Genomic DNA, 19,543 nt, shown 5'->3' on the forward strand with positions numbered 1-19,543 from the left:
CAAAAGCATTTGTTGATGACATGAGTGGTGGGTGCTGATGTTCCTTCACTCAGCTCCTGGTGAACAAGGTCCTGGGATGGAGAGTAAGTGTAGGAAGACAACATCAGCATCAGGTCTGTCCTGTGCTGTCCCACTGTGGAGTCCCAGCTGTTTGTCTGCCAATGGATGCTCCACTGTCTTCCCGTGCCCACTTCACTGCTGACCTTAACATAAGCAGTGGCCAAACCAGCAACACAGCTGAGCACCAGCTCCCTCGGCAGGGCTCCTGGGGGTGACATGAGGTTGTCCTGCTGCCTGTGACAACCTCGACAAAACACAAACAGGCCTTTAGGAGGAGAGGAGACAAAAGCCAGAGGCCTCCAGCCCCAAGTGAGCATTTGGCCAGTCTCAGGTCAGCCATAGTGTTACTGTGGTGCTGAGTGTCAACCGGGGACCTCACATGCCAGGCAGGTCCCCAGTCCTGAGCACACCTAGCATTGTTGCTGTTGACCATGGGTCTCCCTACATAGCCCTGGCTGTCCTGGAACTCACTGTGTAGACCAGACTGGCCTGGAACTCACTGTGTAGACCAACTGGCCTGGAACTCACTGTCTAGAGCAGACTGGCCTGGAACTCACTGTCTAGAGCAGACTGGCCTGGAACTCACTGTGTAGACCAGACTGGCCTGGAACTCACAGAGATCCTTCTCCCACTGCCTCTTGAATGCTGGGATTAGAGACATGTGCCACCATGCCTGGCTATGTAAAATCTTAAATGTAAACATTTACATGGTTAATGCAAGAAGATGTGATGGGCATGGTGCATACACCAGTCACATTTGGGAGGTGAAGGCAGGAGAGTCAGATGTTTAAGGTCATCCTTGGCCACATAGAGAGTTTGAGCCTGTGCTATGTGACACCATCTCAACACAAAAACAAACAAATCAAACATTTCCCAAATATATTTAAAAGAATCCCCATGCCTCTCTTTTTGCCTTTCCAGCGCTCAGAACATTTTATTCCATGTCCCTAGAATGATCCCGAGCTCCTCTTTTGGAAATTGACTTAACAAAGACCCAAGAATGGAGTCACCAAAAACAGAAGAGGACAGACCTGAGCCTGTCCTGACAGCACAGAGCTAATGCTGGTGCTGGACTCCTGTCATGTCTGCTCTGGTCCTGCCCCATCAGGCTCTCCAGCCTCTCTGCCCCCTCTCCTGTCATCACACGGTCCCTGTCTGCGGCTGAGCACTTGGTGCCTTTTTTCTCTCTTTTTGGTCAGTTGTATGCTTCTGTGTTGACACCGACCCGACTGACCGCTGCACAGAAACTTCTCTGATAAGGCTTGGGTGCTGCACTCATCTCTGGACTCACATCCAGAAAGAGGAGAGACACTTCATTAGAGACATGTTGATACTATGTCCATTAAGCAAGGTGATAGAAGTGGACCCACCTGTGGGGCCTGTGGGTGCCCAGCCATGGGTCCTTGGCCAGGTTTACCAAGTGTGAGTTTCCTTAGGCCCTCATGCCTTTACCTCTGTTCCATCTTGCTGCCCAAGCCCTATACAGCTAAGACCCCCGCATTGTTCCTCCTTTGAACAGGATGTTTGATGGCCTCACCACAGCACCTCCAAAGCCAATGTAGAACACCAGATGTATCCCCAGAGCAGCAGTGGCAACACAGTCACCCCAGCAGTCAGTGACTGCCCCAGTGTCACTGAGCAGCAGCATCCCAGCACTCGGGAGGCAGAGGCAGGGGGATCTCTGTGAGTTCGAGGCCAGCCTGGTCTACAGAGTTGAGTTCCAGGACAGCCAGGGCTACACAGAGAAACCTTGTCTCAGAAAACAAAAAAACAAAACAAACAACAAACCACCACCACCACCAAATCCTGACTTAACCGGGGCCCTGTCTGCACTGGAAGCCACAGGGCCACTTAACTGACCTATGTTTACTGATGCATGTGCTTGAGTGGTCCAGCATTGGCCTAGGAGGCTGGGGTTCTGTGCTTTGATTGAACCTGTTTCAAGGGCTACAGAGGTGACTTGTGGGTAAAGGTGCTTGCTGCCAAGCCTAAAAAACGCAAGTTGAGCCGGGCGTGGTGGCGCACGCCTTTAATCCCAGCACTCGGGAGGCAGAGGCAGGCGGATTTCTGAGTTCGAGGCCAGCCTGGTCTACAAAGTGAGTGCCAGGACAGCCAGGGCTACACAGAGAAACCCTGTCTCGAAAAACCAAAAAAAAAAAAAAAACGCAAGTTGGATGCCCAGAACCCGCCTAGTGGGAAGAGAAAGCAGACTTCTGTGCACAGCAGGTGCATGCTCACACATACACTACTAAGTAATGTAATTATCAGGGAGAGCCTAGGCCCTGCCTGGATGACAAGCTCATTGGCCTTTACAAAGGATGCTGGCCAGGGCTGTCCCTCACATGGGCCTTAAAGGCCGCACCCTCAAACCCAGCAGGGCCTCTGAAGTCACCCAATTCCTCTTAGCCATTGCTTCTCTCTGGGAGGGCAGAAGACAGAGTACCAGTCCCTACCCTCCATGGAGTCCTCTGGGACAGGGCCACCCTGAGCCGCTGGTGTGTGCGGCTCCTCCCATGCTTGCTACTTTCTGTGGAGTCCGGGATGTTAGGCAACTGCTCTGATCTTACACTTTTCTCAAATAGCTTAACCCCTGCTTCTTTGCCTAGAGAAGACTTGTGTGTAACTTGCTGTCTAAGGGTAAACTGAGCCCCATCCTTTTTCCTGGTCCAGGACTGGGAAGGGTGGCAGCCGGCCTCAGGATCACTGGGAGCTGAGGGAAGCATTGGTTTGGGCTTCTAGCCTCAGATCTGGTGAGCTGCCGGTCCATCCTGGTTACTATAGAGAAGAAATTATTTGTCTTGCTGTTCAGGCCTCTGAAAATAATAGATTACATATTTGGAAGGGCTTTCTTTTTTATTTATTTATTTATTTTTATTTTAGATCTGCTTAAAGTGAGATAGAGAAGTTGCCCCGGGGATGACATTGTTTGGTTTGGGAAGTATTCTCTGGGTTGCTGGGCAACGGGCGCTTGGAAACGGGAGTGGACTGCGTCGCCCCTGGCAACCGTTGTTACTCAGCAAACAATGAGGGCTGGGCACGCGGCGCCAGAGGCCGGCGCCCGGTTCCCATCCAGCATCTGCATGTGTTTTCTGATTAGATGATGTGGAGGTTCGCCGGAGGGGGTGGGGAGCTGGCAGGTAGCAGGCACTGAGAGTCCCACAGACTCTGATTTTAGTTTTCAGTGGAATTTAAAAGAAACTCTTTTTTTTTTTTTTTTTTTTTTTTCCGAGACAGGGTTTCTCTGTATAGCCCAGGCTGTCCTGGAACTCACTCTGTAGACCAGGCTGGTCTCGAACTCAGAAATCCGCCTGCCTCTGCCTCCCAAGTGCTGGGATTAAAGGCGTTTAAAGAAACTCTTAATTCCTGGTGTTTCTAGGGTCTCCATCTGGGCCACTCCAATGGCTGACAAAGCAGAATAGAGCCCCCAAAATACTCTCACTCAAGACGGGCTGGTGTTGGAACCTGAACCCAGAATACCCTGGTCCCCTGTGCTGGTATCCCCTCTGACACTGGGATCCCAGAGTGATCTGATAGGGTACACCAAAGATGCGGGGCAGTCTCACAACAGGTGCCTCTTGCAGGCCACTTTCCAGCCCTGGCTGGATCAGGATCAGACCCACCGCCCTCCTACTCCTCCCTGTGGCTAGGGACAGGGACTATTTCCCAGGGCCCCGTTGCTGAGGTAAACACTGGCCTGAGTTCTGTTCAGACACCCTGCCCCCACAAGAAGCTATAAATCCAGACTTGGGAGCAGGGCTGCTCTGAGGGGATTTGGCTGCCACCTTTACTTGGGTCTTGGGTGTTCCCACGATGCACCCTGGAGCCTGTCACTAACTTCCTCTGTACATCACTCACCCCCTACTTGCCAGAAGACTATCATTTGATGCTGAGCGGCTACTGTCCCAGCGGTTTGTTTGTTTGTTTGTTTGTTTTCGAGACAGGGTCTCTCTGTGTAGCCCTGGCTGTCCTGGAACTCACTCTGTAGAGCAGGCTGGCCTCGAACTCAGAAATCCGCCTGCCTCTGCCTCCCAAGTGCTGAAATTAAAGGCATGCACCACCACTGCCTGGGGGCCCAGTGTCCCAGCTGTAGTGACTCAGCTTGTGTCTGGGACATTTAAAAGAATTTCAACAGGTTTCTGAACTTTCAGGGTTGCTCCTATCACTGAATGTGACAGTGTCCTATAAAAATGGAAACAAGCTTGGTGTATGAAAAACTGAAGGACAAGCCAGCAGCTCTGCTCCATCATACCCAACCCATGGCTAAGATCTAGTGCTCTCTGTGCAGTGGCACATGCCTGTCACTCCAGTGATTGGGAGGCAGAAAGAAGTAGAGTTCCCTGGAGTTGAAGCCCAGCCTCACCGACACCATGAGCTTGGGTCAGCCTGGGCTGTGTGGGCTCCTGGCTTATAAGAGTAGACACACAGCACCTTTTTAGTGGATTATCTTACATGTTCTATTTATGTGAGTGTATGTGTATCTTCACAGGTATGCCATAGCTCACCTGGGTGGGTCAGAGGGCAGCTTTTGAGAATTGGTTCCCTCCTTCCACCATGTGGATCTCAGGAATTGAATCAGGACATCAGGTTTGATGGCAAGCTCAGAGCCATCTCATTGGGCCTAACTGCTTTTTGTTTTTAAATTTCCCATGGAAGTGCTTGCTTTGCCACTTACGTAAACACTAGCTATACCCTCCCCCATCATCACCAGTCTCAGAGCCCAGAAGATGCTGTGGGGCAGAGGGAAGACCTGTGAGCTGTGCTGTGACTACCCACAGGCAGGAGGGATGGGGGACTGTGCCTCCTGCTCCATCTTCTCCTTGGCTGTCATCTGCCATCCACAGTTTGGTTCCCCTGGTCAAGGTGCAGTGAGCAAGAGGAAGGGATGATGGGACCAGGACAGAGCACAGGTTCAGGTGGGCAGGAGGAAATGGCATAGCTTCAGGCCTCAGGGCTGTACACTGTGGAGGAACCCACAGTGGGGCATGAGGGAGTTAGTCAGGGTAAACATGCCTTGAGTCCCGTGTGCAGTGAAAACCAGAGCTAGCCAGTTTCCTGGGACACAGGGTGCAGCTACAGACAGGCGTCTACAGGGACAAAATGGTGCTGTCTTGGGAGTGACTGAGCCATGTTATGTGGGCACTGTGTGTCTGTGCATGTCCATGTGACACCTCTGACACCTACTCCCTGAAGGCAGAGCACTGTCAGCCGCCAGCTCTACCCCAGTCCCAAGTCACCACCTTGGTAACTTCAGAGCACCCGGACATGACGGGTGAGTTTACATTCCCCATGTAGACATAAAATCATGGCTCTCCACTCAAATGGGGTGAGTTTATTCCAGAGCAAACTTGAGAATCCAGGAGCACAGAGTTAGCTTACCTCAAGTTCCACATTTGAGCATGATATTCAGTGGAGCTTTGCCGTAATGGGACAAAGGGAGCAGTAACTGAGGATGCACCACGTTCCCTGCTGGAGACCCCAGTGTCAGCCACTGCACAGGACAGAAGTACAGCTGCGGGCCTCAGACACCCTGAGGACTCAGCCTCTGGGTTGGTAGTAACTGGGGTTCTCTAAGTGATAACATCCCAGAGGGTTTTTATCTCTAGTCTGGATGTTAAGTCTGATACAGAGGAGTGAGAAATGGCTACTTAGGAGGCTAAGGCTAGCCCGATATAAAGTGAATTAGGCCCAGGACCTGCAGCATTCCAACTCCCCAATCACTGAAGTTTTCGTCTGTCACTGGGCCTCTGCAGGCACAGGTCCTTCCCAGAGCTGCTCCCTTGTGACAGAAAGCAAGCCGTGTGACCCCTCTGAAACTCTTATTTCTTTGTTGTATTTATTTGTTATGTATGAGTTGAAGGGTACTTGTATCACAGCTTGCGTGCCAAAGGACAGCTGGCAACCATCATGGGCCTGGTTGTCAGTCTTGGTGGCAAGTGCCTTGACCCACTGAGCCCCCATGTAGGCCGGAAAAAGAAATGGAATGTGAAGGTTCACAGTGGGGAACTAGTTGCCAATTCCAACTGGAAACCCACCTGTGCCAGAGGCAAACTGATGGGGCTCAATAGGCGGTTCCATTCCCTGCACTCCTTAAACCATGTGTGGTGATGGCTATCACACACTGCAGCCCTGGAGAAGTGGAAGCTGGAGGTCAGGAGTTCAAGGCCAACCTCAGCACTCAGTGAGCTCAGGCCTACTGGAGACCCAGTCTCCAAATGGCAAAAACAGGGCTGGCTTCAGGCACTCCAAAAAAGTTCAGCTGAAGGAAATCTTACAAGGGTGGCTGGCACTTGGCTAGGGCACCCCGCCCTTGGACCTCTGAGCCCTCTCTCCACTCAGTGTGTGGGGGTCTGTGTGAATTCAACCTCAGGCTTCAGAGGGGTGATAGCCAGAAAATGCTGAGTTTCTTGGTGTCCCTGGGGACCCTGACCCTTCCTGGGGACATGGGTGACTGTCACACAGTGTGACTGGCATGAACAGTGCTCAGCTCTCTCAACCCTGATGAATACCTACTAAGAGGCAGGCAGTTCAGGGGCATGGAAAAGAACTCAGTTCCACAGTGGGGAGGGAGACAAGATGCAGCCACCATGGCCAGCCGCTACAGTTGCCAGCATCACCTTCAGGTCGATGCTAAGCAGGGCAGCCCCCAGCATAGGTCACCAATGCCCAGTCTCACACACAGGCCACTTGCTCCTGAGACCTCAGGTCACAGGGAACCAAGAGAACTTGTCTGTAGGGGAGCTGGAATGTGGGCCCATCTGGCTGGACCTGTCCCCCTACTCAGAGCAGGGACACAAGTTGCATTGGTGGGTAAGACTCAGGTGCCATACATCCAGTCTTGCCACCAAGACTAACAAAGACCAACTGAGGCTTGATTCCCCCACAGCAGAGCTTAACCAAGTGGCAAGTGACAGAGTCACAGCACCCCTGGATGGGTGGATAGAGGGGTGGGGATAAAAGAGAGAGAAATTGCTTAAGGTCACAGTGAGTCAGGACAGCCAGGAACCCAGCCCAGAAATGGCTCACAGCCTCCCTGCCCTTCCTTGCCTGCCCACTTGTTGCTAGGCAACCCAAGATTTTTTTTTTCCCCTGTAAACAAAGGGCGCTTCCCCAGCAGATCCACCTGGCGCCAGGCCAGACCCCAGCGCACTGCAGCCTGTGCCTGCCTCTTGGAGTCCTTGGAGACAGCAGGAGACTGGCCACTGCAATCTGCCATCCAGCAACTCCACTTGGGCACTCTGTCAAGTTCAAGGTCAAATGCACAGACTGGATTAGAGGCTGGTCTTGGGGAGACTTGAGGCCTTCTTTTGGACCATTGACTGGCAGCATGTGGTAGAGCTGGGTCACCAGGGAACCATGAGCCAGGCTCAGAGAGGCAGGATGACAGAGTGCTCTCAGGCTCCTGAAACCCTCATAGGAGAGGAAATCAGGTGAGGACAGGTAGAGAAAGCCAGGTCCCCCAGGAGAGAACTCAGGAGAGGCAAAGAACCAAGCAGAGAAGCAGAGGGCCAATGAGCAAGACTCCCATGCCTAGCAAGCTTAGCCACACCATTGCTATTGCAGTCCTTCCAGCCAGTACACACCAGAATGCACAAGCACACACACATACACACACACACACACATGCATGTACCCATGCAGCAAATGCATGCACATACATGTACACACACATTTGACACACCTAACTGTAGCTTATCAACCTCAGTGTGACATCTGTGGCCTTCCCTTATTGAATGACAACCTTTAACTTTTTCACTTGACTCAGATACATCCCAGCTTCTCTCTGGCTTGTCAGCCACTAGTGCCGTCCCGAGGTTCCGGTGGAATGAGGAGAGGAGGGCACATTTGAACTTCAGCTCTGGGCTCCTTGGCAGTTGATCCCACAACCTGGGCAGCTCCTGAGTAAGGAGGGTGGTGCATACTGTGAGGACTCAGTAGCCACAGAGGACTCCCATCCTAAGTACAGGGACAGAGAGACCCAGCCTGGAACATGTCCCTCAGGGCTAGTACCTGTGGGCCAGGCCCACTGAACTTCCCTCATGGAAACCTCATGCACCATGCAGCAGTACCAACAACAAACCCACCAGTCATCACTGGCTGTTACCATCTCTCCCACCCAGCTGGCCTAAAACCTGAGACCTGGCCACCCCGGCCCATCTTAGTACTGGGACCAAAGACATGATCAACCACACCTAGTGTGTATGTGTGTGTGTGTGTGTGTGTGTTTCTGTCTGCCTGTCTGTCTCTCTGTATGAATGAGGTGTCCATTGTTCAGACATGGAATGGAAGCAACTGGGTGTTACTAGATTTGTTCATTTCAGACATTCTTGTGAGTCTTTGGTGACAAGTTTTGTTTCATACAGAGCCTCCTTCACTCCAGGGTCCAGGCTGCCCTGAAACTCACCTTGTGGCCCAGGCTGGCCCATGAACTCCAGGAACCCCCCCACCCCCATCTCCACCTCTCATCCCGCAGTCACTGGGACTCCAAGCTTCTTACTGGGTTCTGAGCTCAGAACTGAGAGGTCCTTGAGCCTTTGAAGGACTCTTTGCTGACTGAGCCGTCCTCCCCTCTGTCAGATTAAAACATTGGATTTGATTTATTCATTCATCAGCTTAGTTACTCATTCCAGTGAGTGTATACACAAAAGATTTTTCTTACAGAATATTTTTTGTTTTACTTTTGTAGCCCAGGCTGGCTTAAGACTCCTCATCTTGAACTCCTTATACTCCTGCTTCCGCTTGTGTCCTGAGCCACTCCAAGTGCCTTCCCTCTGGAAACCGCTACACTGATGCGTGTCACTGCGCTGCGTGGTTCTGGCTCCATCTAGTGATCACCAATGGGGCAGCACAGGCGGGTGCAGAACCCAGTGACACCAAACAGGGATTCATCCCCTCTTCCTGTGGGCACTCTATGTCAGAGGCTGTCTGGGTCTAAGCTCCGAGTCCTCTCCAGTGACTGTTGAGACAGGAGCTTATTGATTGAATCTGGGACCGGGGTCCTCCTGCCCCTCTCCGTTTCTGGGGCTATAGGCACAAACAACAAGCCTACTTTTTACATGGGTTCTGTGGATTTGAACCTGGGTGGTCACTGTTGGTGCAGTGGTTGCGTTCTCCTTGGAGCTGCCCCCTGCTGCCATCAGTGACCATGGCTGCTCAGCTTCAGGGCCATGGGCTGCAGGTGTGTGACCCCTGACACCTCACCACCACTCTCTCCGCTCTAGATCCCAGCATGCAGAACTCCGAGGGAGGAGCAGATTCGCCAGCGTCAGTGGCTCTGCGTCCTGCAGCCCAGCCCATGCCAGCCTCCCCACAGGTGACTGTGCCCGCCCTGCTATCCCGGCACTCTTTGAAAAGTGCCACCAAAGAACCATGACACAGATGAGAGCTTCTGTGCCTAAGGAAAAATAACTGAAAAATTCAAAGTAGAGAGAAATCTTAGGATGCTCCCCAAAAGCTCCATTCAACCCTCCTCCTCCTCCTCCATTTCCTCCTCCTCCATCTCCTCCTCCTCCCCCATCTCCTCCATTTCCCCCTTCTCCATATCTTCCTCCTCCATCTCCTCCTCCTCCTCCATTTCCCCCTCCTCCATATCTTCCTCCTCCATCTCCTCCTCCTCCTCCATTTCCCCCTCCTCCATATCTTCCTCCTCCATCTCCTCCTCCTCCCCCATCTCCTCCATTTCCCCCTCCTCCATATCTTCCTCCCCCATCTCCTCCATTTCCCCCTCCTCCATATCTTCCTCCCCCATCTCCTCCATTTCCCCCTCCTCCATATCTTCCTCCTCCATCTCCTCCTCCTCCTCCTCCATTTCCCCCTCCTCCATATCTTCCTCCTCCATCTCCTCCTCCCCCATCTCCTCCATTTCCCCCTCCTCCTCCTTCTCCTCTATCCCCTCCCCATCTTCTCCTCCATCTCCTCCTCCATCTCCTTCTCCCTCCTCCCTCATATTAGAAATGGAGCCCGGGGTCTTGAGTGTGCTTCCCACCCAGCCCAGATTCATTCTTGAGGGATGTTGTCCACCACTGTTTTCTGTAGCCATGAGCACACCAGCCTTCAGAGTAAAGTGTGGGGCAGGACACATGGGCATGCCAGGCAAACTGAAAGGTCAGGGACACAGGCACAGGACACATACTAACTTATTTTTTCAGGGAGCCAAAGGAGGGGAAATTAACAATCAATAGGCAGATACCTTCAGATGCTGCCCTTTGTTTCTCCTGAAATGCTGGTGATGAACCCAGTACCTTTACATGTGCCAGAAAAGGGCTCCATCACAAAGCTGCTCACCTCGTCCACACCCCTCCAGCTCCTTACATGCTTTCTGATGATGTGACCCTCCACTGCTCAGATCTAGCTGCCCCATCACACTTCTCAGTGTTAGCAAACTCTGTGCCTCTGCTTTTGTTCTGGTGATCTGTTGAAACAAGGTCTCACTATGTAACCCAAGGCTGACCTGGAACTGTCAACAATCCTCCTGCCTCAGCCTCACCCCTTCTTCCACCCTGAATCCTGGGATTACAGCTATTTATCATCACATCCAACCCAACCCCTAGTGTTTCAGGGGATGTGTATGTGTGTTTTTGTTTTTGTTTTGCTCTTGTTGTTTGAGACCACGGCTGATGGTGCCTGAGAGCAGTTTCTGCAATGCTGAAAATGCCCTGCAAGCTATAGCCCTCACTCTGTAATGCACTCTTTCTTCAAGTTCTCAACCTACTCTCCTGCCTCGGCTTCCCGAGTGCTGGTATTGGAGGTGTGTGCCACAATAGTGGAGGGGATGTGCTGGGTGTGGACACAAATGCCAGGTGAAGGGCATGGAGGCCTCTGTCCCTCTCCACCTTATTGTCCTGAAGCGGCAGCTTTGACTATAGCTGGGCTGGTGGCCAGCAAGCCTCAGAGGTCCTGTTGTCCCCGCCTCCTGTACACTGGGATCATAGGAGCTTGTAGCCACACCTGGCTTTCTGTGTGGGTGCTGGGATTCGAGCTCACATCTTCATGCTATGCAGCAAGGACTCTTTCCCAGAGCCATGTGCGCATAGCCCTTCCTGATTACCCTTTAACTGAGATGGGATTGGCGCAATATAAAGTGAACCTCGTGAAAGTAAAATGGTTCTTATTGTATTAAGCCATCCTGCCTCTCTAGTTCCACAACATTCTATCAGAGGCCCATCCCTATCAGCAGTTGCTGATCCCTTCCCTACCTTGAGTCGACTTCCTGTCTCTGGATTCACTGTGACATCTGAGCCCCATGTCCATTGATCCTCAAGGTCCCTTGATGCTGTGGTGGGAGTCAGAGCCCTGCACCTGTTCATGGTTAACTGACATTCCTGCCTAAGGACAGACACCATGTGTGTTTACACTCATCTGTTTGGATCCTTGTGGTAACTAGGGCCCCCTCACCCACAGGGCCAGGCTCTGTCTTGGTCAGGACTGTACTGGACTTGCAGTTCCATTCTAGGACACTAGAGAGAGCTGTGTCCTCACAGGTCCTCTCAGCACTTAGAAAGTGGGTGACCACAGTCCCCAGTGTCCCCTCTCTTCAAATTAGTCTGGTCTGCTTCCTTCATCCAAACAGCCAAGATGTGACTCAGACCAGTGAGGGTCAGGGTTGCGCCAGGGAACCCTGTCATGGAGAACCCACTTCTGACCTTAGCTCCTGGGCTTGAACTTCATATTCCCAACTGGGTATTTCTAGTGTGCACGTGTGTGCGCTCTTGTATGTGTGCTCATGTGTGTGTGTTTGTGTGTGTGTGTGTGTGTGTCTGCCTGCCTGCCTGTCCATCCATATGTGTTGTCTCTGTGTGTATCTGCACATGCCACTTCTGCCCCTGCCCCTGCCCCTGCCCCTGCCCCTGCCCCTGCCCCTGCCCTGTGTCTGCATCTCCATGGGTCCCAGCATGCTGCCATAGCCAGCAGAGTGGGACAGCCAGCCAGGTCATGGTTCTGAAGGGGTCTTCCCTGGTGCTGAACTCCAGTGGGTCTGACACTCCTATTGTCTGTTGCAGAGGGTGCTGGTCCAAGCTGCAGGCTCCACTCCCAAGGGTACCCCGATGCAGACACTCACCCTCCCCAGAGTCCAGCCAGTGCCACCACAGGTAAGGACACCCCATGAGCACGGAGACTTGTGAGCTCTCTGCAGTTGTGTGCAGCCTCCTGCCTGTGAGTCGTTCTGCTGTTGTCACAGTGTCTACAGTCACGGGAAAGTTCCAGAAGCTCTGGTAAAAGAAAAAATTGACTTATCACAGGCAAGTGCAACAAGCCAAGGACGGTGGCTTCTCTTTTGTTCTCAGTGGCACAGTGCCTGCTGCAGCTGTCCAGAGAGGCTGCTCTGTAAGGATGGGGCAGGCCTCTCAGGTGGTCTTTCCTAGAAAAGGCCAAGAATGTGACTATAACAGCCAAACAGCCATAGTGATGTATGGGAGGGGCAGGGTGCCAATAAAACTTTATTGACATAAAGGTATGGCCACCCTTCCCTTCTGAAGGAACTGCCTGGCACCTAATGGGTGATAGTGAGTGACTGTGTTGGGGAGTGGAGAAGGTTTGCAGGGTTTCCAGAAAGCACCAGGGGCATCAAGGGGTTCCCAGGACCTGGCCATTGGCTCTGTAGGAGGAGGGCAAACAAAGACTAGCGTGGGAGCCAGAAGTTTTACCCACTCTGGCTGTGGTCTGGAACTGTCCTCTTAATCTGGGGCCTCAGGCCTCCCACTGAGCTCCTGTCTCCTGCTGGGCTCAGGCTTCCCTCTGGTCCTCTCCCTGGGGACTCCACGCAGAGCACAGAACACCCAAGCTGTGGGAAGGCTACTATAGTTTGGGATCCCAGCTCAAGATCACAGAGCTGCTTCCCCACAGCCTGGCCAGGGAGAGGCTGAAGTCGGTGCCACAACATGCTGGACATTCTTTGTACAACACAGGCCCAGGGCTGTGCTGCCCCTCGGAGTGGGGGGAGGGAGAAGAGGGAAAGGGACGTTGTCATGGGTGCTGGTGTCCTCCCCCCCCCCCAGGCTTACCTCTGTTTCTAGCCCAGTCCCCTGTGTGACCCACACTCACTTCTCATTGCAGGTGCAGCACGTGTACCCCGCGCAGGTGCAGTACGTGGAGGGTGGGGACGCTGTCTACGCCAACGGAGCCATGTACGTGTGCTCTGTGAGAGCCCTGATACCCCACAGACTCACAATTCCAGTGCTCCCTGTGGGACTGGTGTGAAAGAGGTTGAGCTCCCCACAGTCATTCTCTCTCACCCCCAACCTCAGAGGTCCCGGGTCAGGGCCACGGCTTTTGTGTTCTTGGCCTCTAGAATACTCAATAAAAATATCAAACCGGAGCTGGTGAGATGGCTCAGTGGATAAGAGCACCCAATTGCTCTTCCGAAGGTCCGGAGTTCAAATCCCAGCAACCACATGGTGGCTCACAACCATCTGTAAGGAGATCTGACTCCCTCTTCTGGAGTGTCTGAAGACAGTTACAATGTACTTACATATATAAATAAATAAATCTTTAAAAAAATATATCAAACCAAGTCATAGGCCCCTGAGAGTGATAAAACTTGGGTCCATCCAGACCTTTGAGTTTCCTGAACTGTTGACAAAACTTATTTTCCAGTTTTTAAGATATTCTGGAACTTTCTAGAATTTTCTTGTATCTTTTGTTTGTGTTAATTTGTGTGTAGTGCAGATGTGTGAATGGACATATGTGAGTGCTCACGTGTGTACATGTGTTAGTGTACACAAGTGCTTGTGAGTGCAGTACCCACTGGAGCCAGCAGAGGGTGTTGGGTCCCCAGGAGCCGGAGTGACAGGCAGTTGTGAGCTACCACGTGGGTGCAGAGCAGAGGGCTCTGTTAAAGCCCATCATCTCCTTTAGATCTCTCCGTAGCATGATTAGTTATAAAATGGTGACGCTTTCTCTCCCACAGCCGAGCTGCCTACGCCTACAACCCAGACCCTCAGCTTTACGCCCCTAGCAGCGCAGCATCTTACTTTGAGACTCCAGGTGGCACTCAGGTGACGGTGGCAGCCTCATCCCCACCTGCAGTTCCCTCCCACGGCATGGTGGGCATCACCATGGACGTCTCAGGGACCCCCATTGTGTCTGGCGCAGGAGCCTACCTCATCCATGGGGGCATGGACGGCACAAGACACTCTCTGGCCCACACTGCACGATCCTCACCTGCCACGGTATGTACAAAAGCCCTGTGGCCAGCGGGTAGCCCTGCTAACCTCAGCAGCACCCAGCACTCAGGTAGGTGAGTAGGAAGGACCAGGTCCATGTTCTGCCAGCTGCTGAGGGAAAGAGGCAGCTGTGCCAGTAAGAAAAGACAAAGGCCTTTAGGATTGGGCCCTGTAAGATGTTGGGAGCAGAGTGTCCTCTTCTGGTGGTCCTGCTGCTGTCCTGGTCATTACTATCCTCACTGTCAGCCTCCCAGAGCCACCTCCAGATGGAGGATACACCCTGTGGGGACACAGCCTCCTGTCATAGCTCACTGTTCACCTACCTTAAATATAGTTGTGGTTTGGACTTTGGAGTTTTTGTGGGGAAAGGGGAGTTGAGTCAGAGTCTTGCTGTGTAGCCCAGTCTGGCCCAAAAGTTGACCTCAATCCCACAATCCTCAATCTCCCAAGTACCCAGCTATGTCTCATGTTTCAATGTTTATTTTATCACTTTGTAAATTAACATGAAGTCACATGGTTCTTTGGTGCAGAGCCCTGAAGGACTTGTGTGTGTGTAAGTTCCTGCATTCCTGTGGCACATTCCTCACCCAAACGAAACATAACAAAACAAAGCCCCCTTTCCTGCAGTGCTGGCATCAAGGGGTCTGTTCTCTGTCGTCATGCTTGACACCTGTGGGCTATCAGAGATGGAGTCACAGTGGCTGTTTCTTGCCCTCAGCATGTGGCCTTCAAGTCGCCTTTAGTGGGTAGTGGTGTAAGCCCCAATTCTTCCTTGTATCCCCAGCTGGAGGCCAAGTGGAAAGCCCCTGGCTTGGGAGCCTGGTGAAGAAGTCAGGCCAAGCCATGGGTGTACGGTTGCCCTTCTCTGGGGTAGACCCCTCTGAGTGGGGTTGCTGGCTCCCTGCACAGTCTCCATCATTCCCTATTCCCTGGAAGTCCACTGAGCCACCTTGTCAGGGCATAAGAGACACTTCCTTGTCAGCACTTGGAGTTGTCGACACTTTTTCACATCCCCATCCTTTAGGTGTGCCATGGAATCTCCGTGGTGGTAATTGGTGTTTCCTCTCTAGCTGGGAGCAGTGGACAAGTAGGAGCTCACTAGCTTGCTCTGTGTTGAATGTTACTTTAGCTGTCTGCTTTCTGCTCAGCCAGGCTGGCGTTGTCCAGCTGGGTGTGGAGAAATTCCCATGTCCTGGAAACAAGTCCCCATCAGATGCACAATTTGTTAACATTTCCTGAGTCTGAGCTTTCTTTTTTAATTATTTAAATTACAGGGTCTCTCTTGACCCTGTCAGTGTACAGAATGGTTTTTCCGTATTTGTTTTTGTTTTTTTTTTTTGTTTGTTTGTTTTTCGAGACAGGGTTTCTCTGTATAGCCCTGGCTGTCCTGGAACTCACTTTGTAGACCAGGCTGGCCTCGAACTCAGAAATCCGCCTGCCTCTGCCTCCCAAGTGCTGGGATTAAAGGCGTGTGCCACCACCCCCGGCGGTTTTTCCGTATTTGAATGCCTCATAATTTTCTGTAGAAAATGGCATCTCCAGCATTCCTGTGTGGCTGCTCTTGCTATGTGTGCTGTACCCTCCACCTGGGGCTTGCTGTGGTCTTTGGTCACTTGTTTGATGACCTTTTAGGGCCACTGTGAAATCTATTTTTTGTTGTTGTGATGATTTTTTTTTAAAAGAGTGAAAACATAGATTTAACTTTTCTACCATAAACTCTGGGAAACATTGGTAGATTTTACTCCTTTTTATTGTTTGGGAAAATCACATCTCACTGTTTACCCCAGGCTGGCCCCCAACTTGACATCCTCCTGCCTCATCCTCCCCAGCATAGGGTTGGTGAGTGGCACTCCCCATATCTGACTTGATAAATATAACCCTTAAAAACAAAATCGGGCCAGGTGTAATGGTGTACACCTTTAATTCCACTGCTCAGGACGCAAAGGCAGGTGGAGCTCTGAGTCCCAGGACAGCCAGGGTTGCATAGTAAGAACCTGTCTCAAATTTAAGAGAGAGAAAGGAAAAGAAAGGGAGGGTGGGAGCGAAGGGGGGAGAGAGACATGGGCCCTGGGGAGGTGCCTCAGTGTTAAGATGCCTGGTGAGCCATTGTGGGGACCTGAGTTCAGTCCCCAGGCCCTATACAAGCAAGGCATGGAGGTACATACTTCTCATCCCAGCCAGGAGCAGGAGGGTCCCTGGGACTCGATGGCCAGCCCAGCAGAGTTAACAGGTTGCAGGTTCATGGGGAGACCTTGTCTCAAAACAGAAGATAAGAGAGTTCTAGCTAGCATTGACCTCTGGACGCCATGTGGGGGAGCAGATGAGCCTACCACAGTGCCCCCAATTCTCCTTTACTGGGGCCTTGCTATTTAAAATAGTGTGACAGAGTCATTCAGTGCAGGTTCAAACCTGCTGTTCTTCCTTGCCCGCCTCTTTCGTGGGGCTTGAGACTGGGTCCTTCATGGAAGGTTCCAGAAGTGGGAAGAAGCCCGTACATTCAGCTGACAGCCATGCAGCCACCTCCGCTGCCTGTCAGGCCATCTGTGCCTCCCTCTGCCGCTGCTGCTGGCGTTCTTCTGTCTTCTTGCCTGCCTGTGCCCAGCACGGATGGGAGCAGAAAGTGGACCTGGTGTCTGCTCACCCATGCCCTGTGGTGCTCTCCATGCTGGGTAAAGACAGCCTGGTGTCCTGGCTCATCCAGGCGCACTGAGGAGATCGCAGATGCAGCACAACTCTGAGGGCCTCAGAAGCCATGACCCTTCCTATTTCCTTACCACACTGTATTTATTGTGTGCACTCATGTGCCACGGCAGGACAACTTGTGGAAGTGGATTCTCTCCTTACACCACGTGGGTCCTAGGGATTGAACTCAGGAGGACAGCTTGGTAGCAAGCACCTTTACCCCTGAGCCCTGTTTTGACTGTTGTTCTGGTGTGCCTGGTGAGTGAAACATTCTACTTGCCCTTGCCCAAAACCCTGTGGAGCCCCCACTCCCCTGAGTGTTTTAGGTTCTTTCCTGGCTGATACTAGCGCCGACTGCACGATAAGGCCAGGTCACACTCAATGCAGCAACAGGTCTTTCCTCCTCTGCTCCACCCAGGCCCATAGCCAGGTCACCACACCCCTGACAGCCCATTCTGTCCCCACTCACTTTCCTCGGCTCCATGTCCATCGCTTCCCCTGCACTGTCTCCTAACTCCAGCTCCTTGTCAGGCAGCGTACAGTGGCCCAGAGTCACTGAGCATCTGTCTAGGAGGCCCTAGTGCCACTAGGGAAAGTGGCCCAGGGATCAGTGTTACCCACCGTCTGCAGCAGCAGGTGCGATGTGGGGCATGTGTGGGGGATGGGGGCTGACTGGCCTGGCTCACATGTGAGTTCACCCAGCAGCTGTGTATAAGTTTGGTTCTCAGGGGCTAGGGAGAGGGCTCAATGGGTGAAGTGTCACCCTTCTTAGCTGGGCATGGTGGTGCCTACCTCTGATCCAAAGCTGAGGAGGTGGAGACAGAAGGATCCAGGAGCTTGCTAGACAGTCAGCAAACTCAAGGTTCATAGCGAGACCTTGTGTCAAAAAATAAGGTGGAGGACTGGAGAGATGGCTCAGTGGTTAAGAGCACTGACTGCTCTTCCAAAGGTCCTGAGTTCAAAACCCAGCAACCACATGGTGGCTCACAACCATCCGTAATGAGATCTGACGCCCTCTTCTGGTGCATCTGAAGACAGCTACAGTGTACTTAGATATAATAATAAATAAATCTTTAAAAAAAAAAAAAAAGTAAGGTGGAGAGATGGCCCACTGTCTAACCCTGAGGGTTCAGGTCCAAGAACCCGCATTCTGGCACCCAGCACTCTGTATGTAACTCCAGTTGCAGGGGAGATCAGGTGCCCTCTCCAGCCTCCGCAGGCACCTGGCTTGCACATGCAGGATACACAGACAGACATGCTGGCAAAACACCCATACTTAACACACGCAAGTGAAGTGGGAGAGTACCTGAGGAAGACTGGCTGTTGGCCTCAGCCTCTGTCTGCATGAGCTTGACTCTCGGTGCTTTGCATCCTGTGCTGGGACATGATGTGGGGCCGCCAGTGACTTCTTCCTTGTGCTGCTGCTGTCTTGGGGTCAAGGCTTAGGTGCATGGCACACAGCCTTGAACTTGCCCTGGCTTCACTCACCATTAACCCCCTGCCATGAGCCTTGCTAGCTGCCATTGTTACTTGGATGCTAATGAGAGACTGGTGTGGGCTGCCTGCCTCTAACCATCTGATTTCCTTCTCTTCCCCCCCCCCAACCCCCACCACCTTTTTGGTTTTGTCCTGTCTCTGTACATGTCTTTGTAGCTTGAAATGGCGATTGAGACTCTCCAAAAAAGCGAAGGCCTTGCCCCCCACAAAGGCGGCCTGCTCAACAGCCATGTAAGTGTGCTGGGACCCCCCCTCACCCGGGCAACCTGCTCTGCCTGGAGTGCTCACAGGTCTTAGAAAAGCCCAGAGACCTGGCAAAATACAACCTCGAAAAGGTTAAAGAAAGATGAAAACCTCTAACCAAAAATCTCAGAAGAAGCAGCCTTAGGTAGTGAGGAAGAGGCCAAGGCATGGCCTTCATGGGCCATGATGGCCTCCATGGGTTCTCTGATGATGGCACATGTCCCCGGCTTGTCCCTGGGGTCAAGTTATCTCTAGATGTGTAGACCTGTGGTGAGATCTTAAGAATGAATTCTAAGATAATCAAAAAAGGTGACAGAAGGGACTGGCTTGGTTATGCCTGTCATCCCAGATTCAAGATGCCAGGGCAGGAGGGTGGCAGGTCTGAAGCCAGCCTGTGCTGCATAACAAGACTCTGTCTCAAAACAGAAAAGCTGGGGCAGGCTCAGGGGTCAGGCACTAAGACCCCAGGGTCCTTTCCTAAGATCACATAGGTAGGTGTGGTGTTTCATACCTACAAACAGCACTTAAGACACGGAGACTGGAGGATCAGATCAAGGTCAGCTGCCACAGCACAGCTTAAGGCTAGCCTAGGCTACATGGGAACCTGATTAAGGGGGTGGGGGTGGGGGGGAAGAGGGCCTAGAAGATGTCTAGTCAGTCAAGTGCTTGCTATGAACTTCAGACTCCAGAAGCCACATAACCCAGGCGTGGTGATGCGTGCCTTTAATCCGAGCACTCAGGACACCCTGGTCTACATAGGGAGCTAGAGAAGAGCCTGAACCTTGTCTCAAAAATAATAATGAAAGTGTTGGAAGAGTGTGGCAGTGAATTAGTTAAACTGCTTTGGTGGGCGGGTCACACACATGCTATATCTGCCCAAGAGCTCCCTGGAGTCAAGAATA

At 52.2% G+C, this 19,543-nt stretch overlaps 1 protein-coding gene across 3 annotated transcripts in view; it reads left to right on the forward strand.

The window, feature by feature from the left end:
* The window catches only part of Rfx2 (regulatory factor X2), a 55,892-nt gene that overhangs the window by 13,629 nt on the left and 22,720 nt on the right, over positions 1 to 19,543 (forward strand). For 2 of the 3 annotated variants that reach the window (XM_021149744.2, XM_021149746.3), the window contains exons 2-6: positions 9,279 to 9,370; positions 12,057 to 12,146; positions 13,111 to 13,181; positions 13,964 to 14,225; positions 18,555 to 18,629. In XM_021149744.2, coding sequence (XP_021005403.1) covers positions 9,287 to 9,370; positions 12,057 to 12,146; positions 13,111 to 13,181; positions 13,964 to 14,225; positions 18,555 to 18,629 — 582 coding nt within the window. In that variant the 5' untranslated portion in view covers positions 9,279 to 9,286. The remainder of the gene's footprint in view (positions 1 to 9,278; positions 9,371 to 12,056; positions 12,147 to 13,110; positions 13,182 to 13,963; positions 14,226 to 18,554; positions 18,630 to 19,543) is intronic. The other variant, XM_021149747.2, reaches the window with a different exon arrangement.

Source organism: Mus caroli, unplaced genomic scaffold (genome assembly GCF_978045245.1).
Source record: "Mus caroli unplaced genomic scaffold, Mus_caroli_1 scaffold_18, whole genome shotgun sequence".
In the NCBI taxonomy this organism is placed as follows: Eukaryota; Metazoa; Chordata; class Mammalia; order Rodentia; family Muridae; genus Mus; species Mus caroli.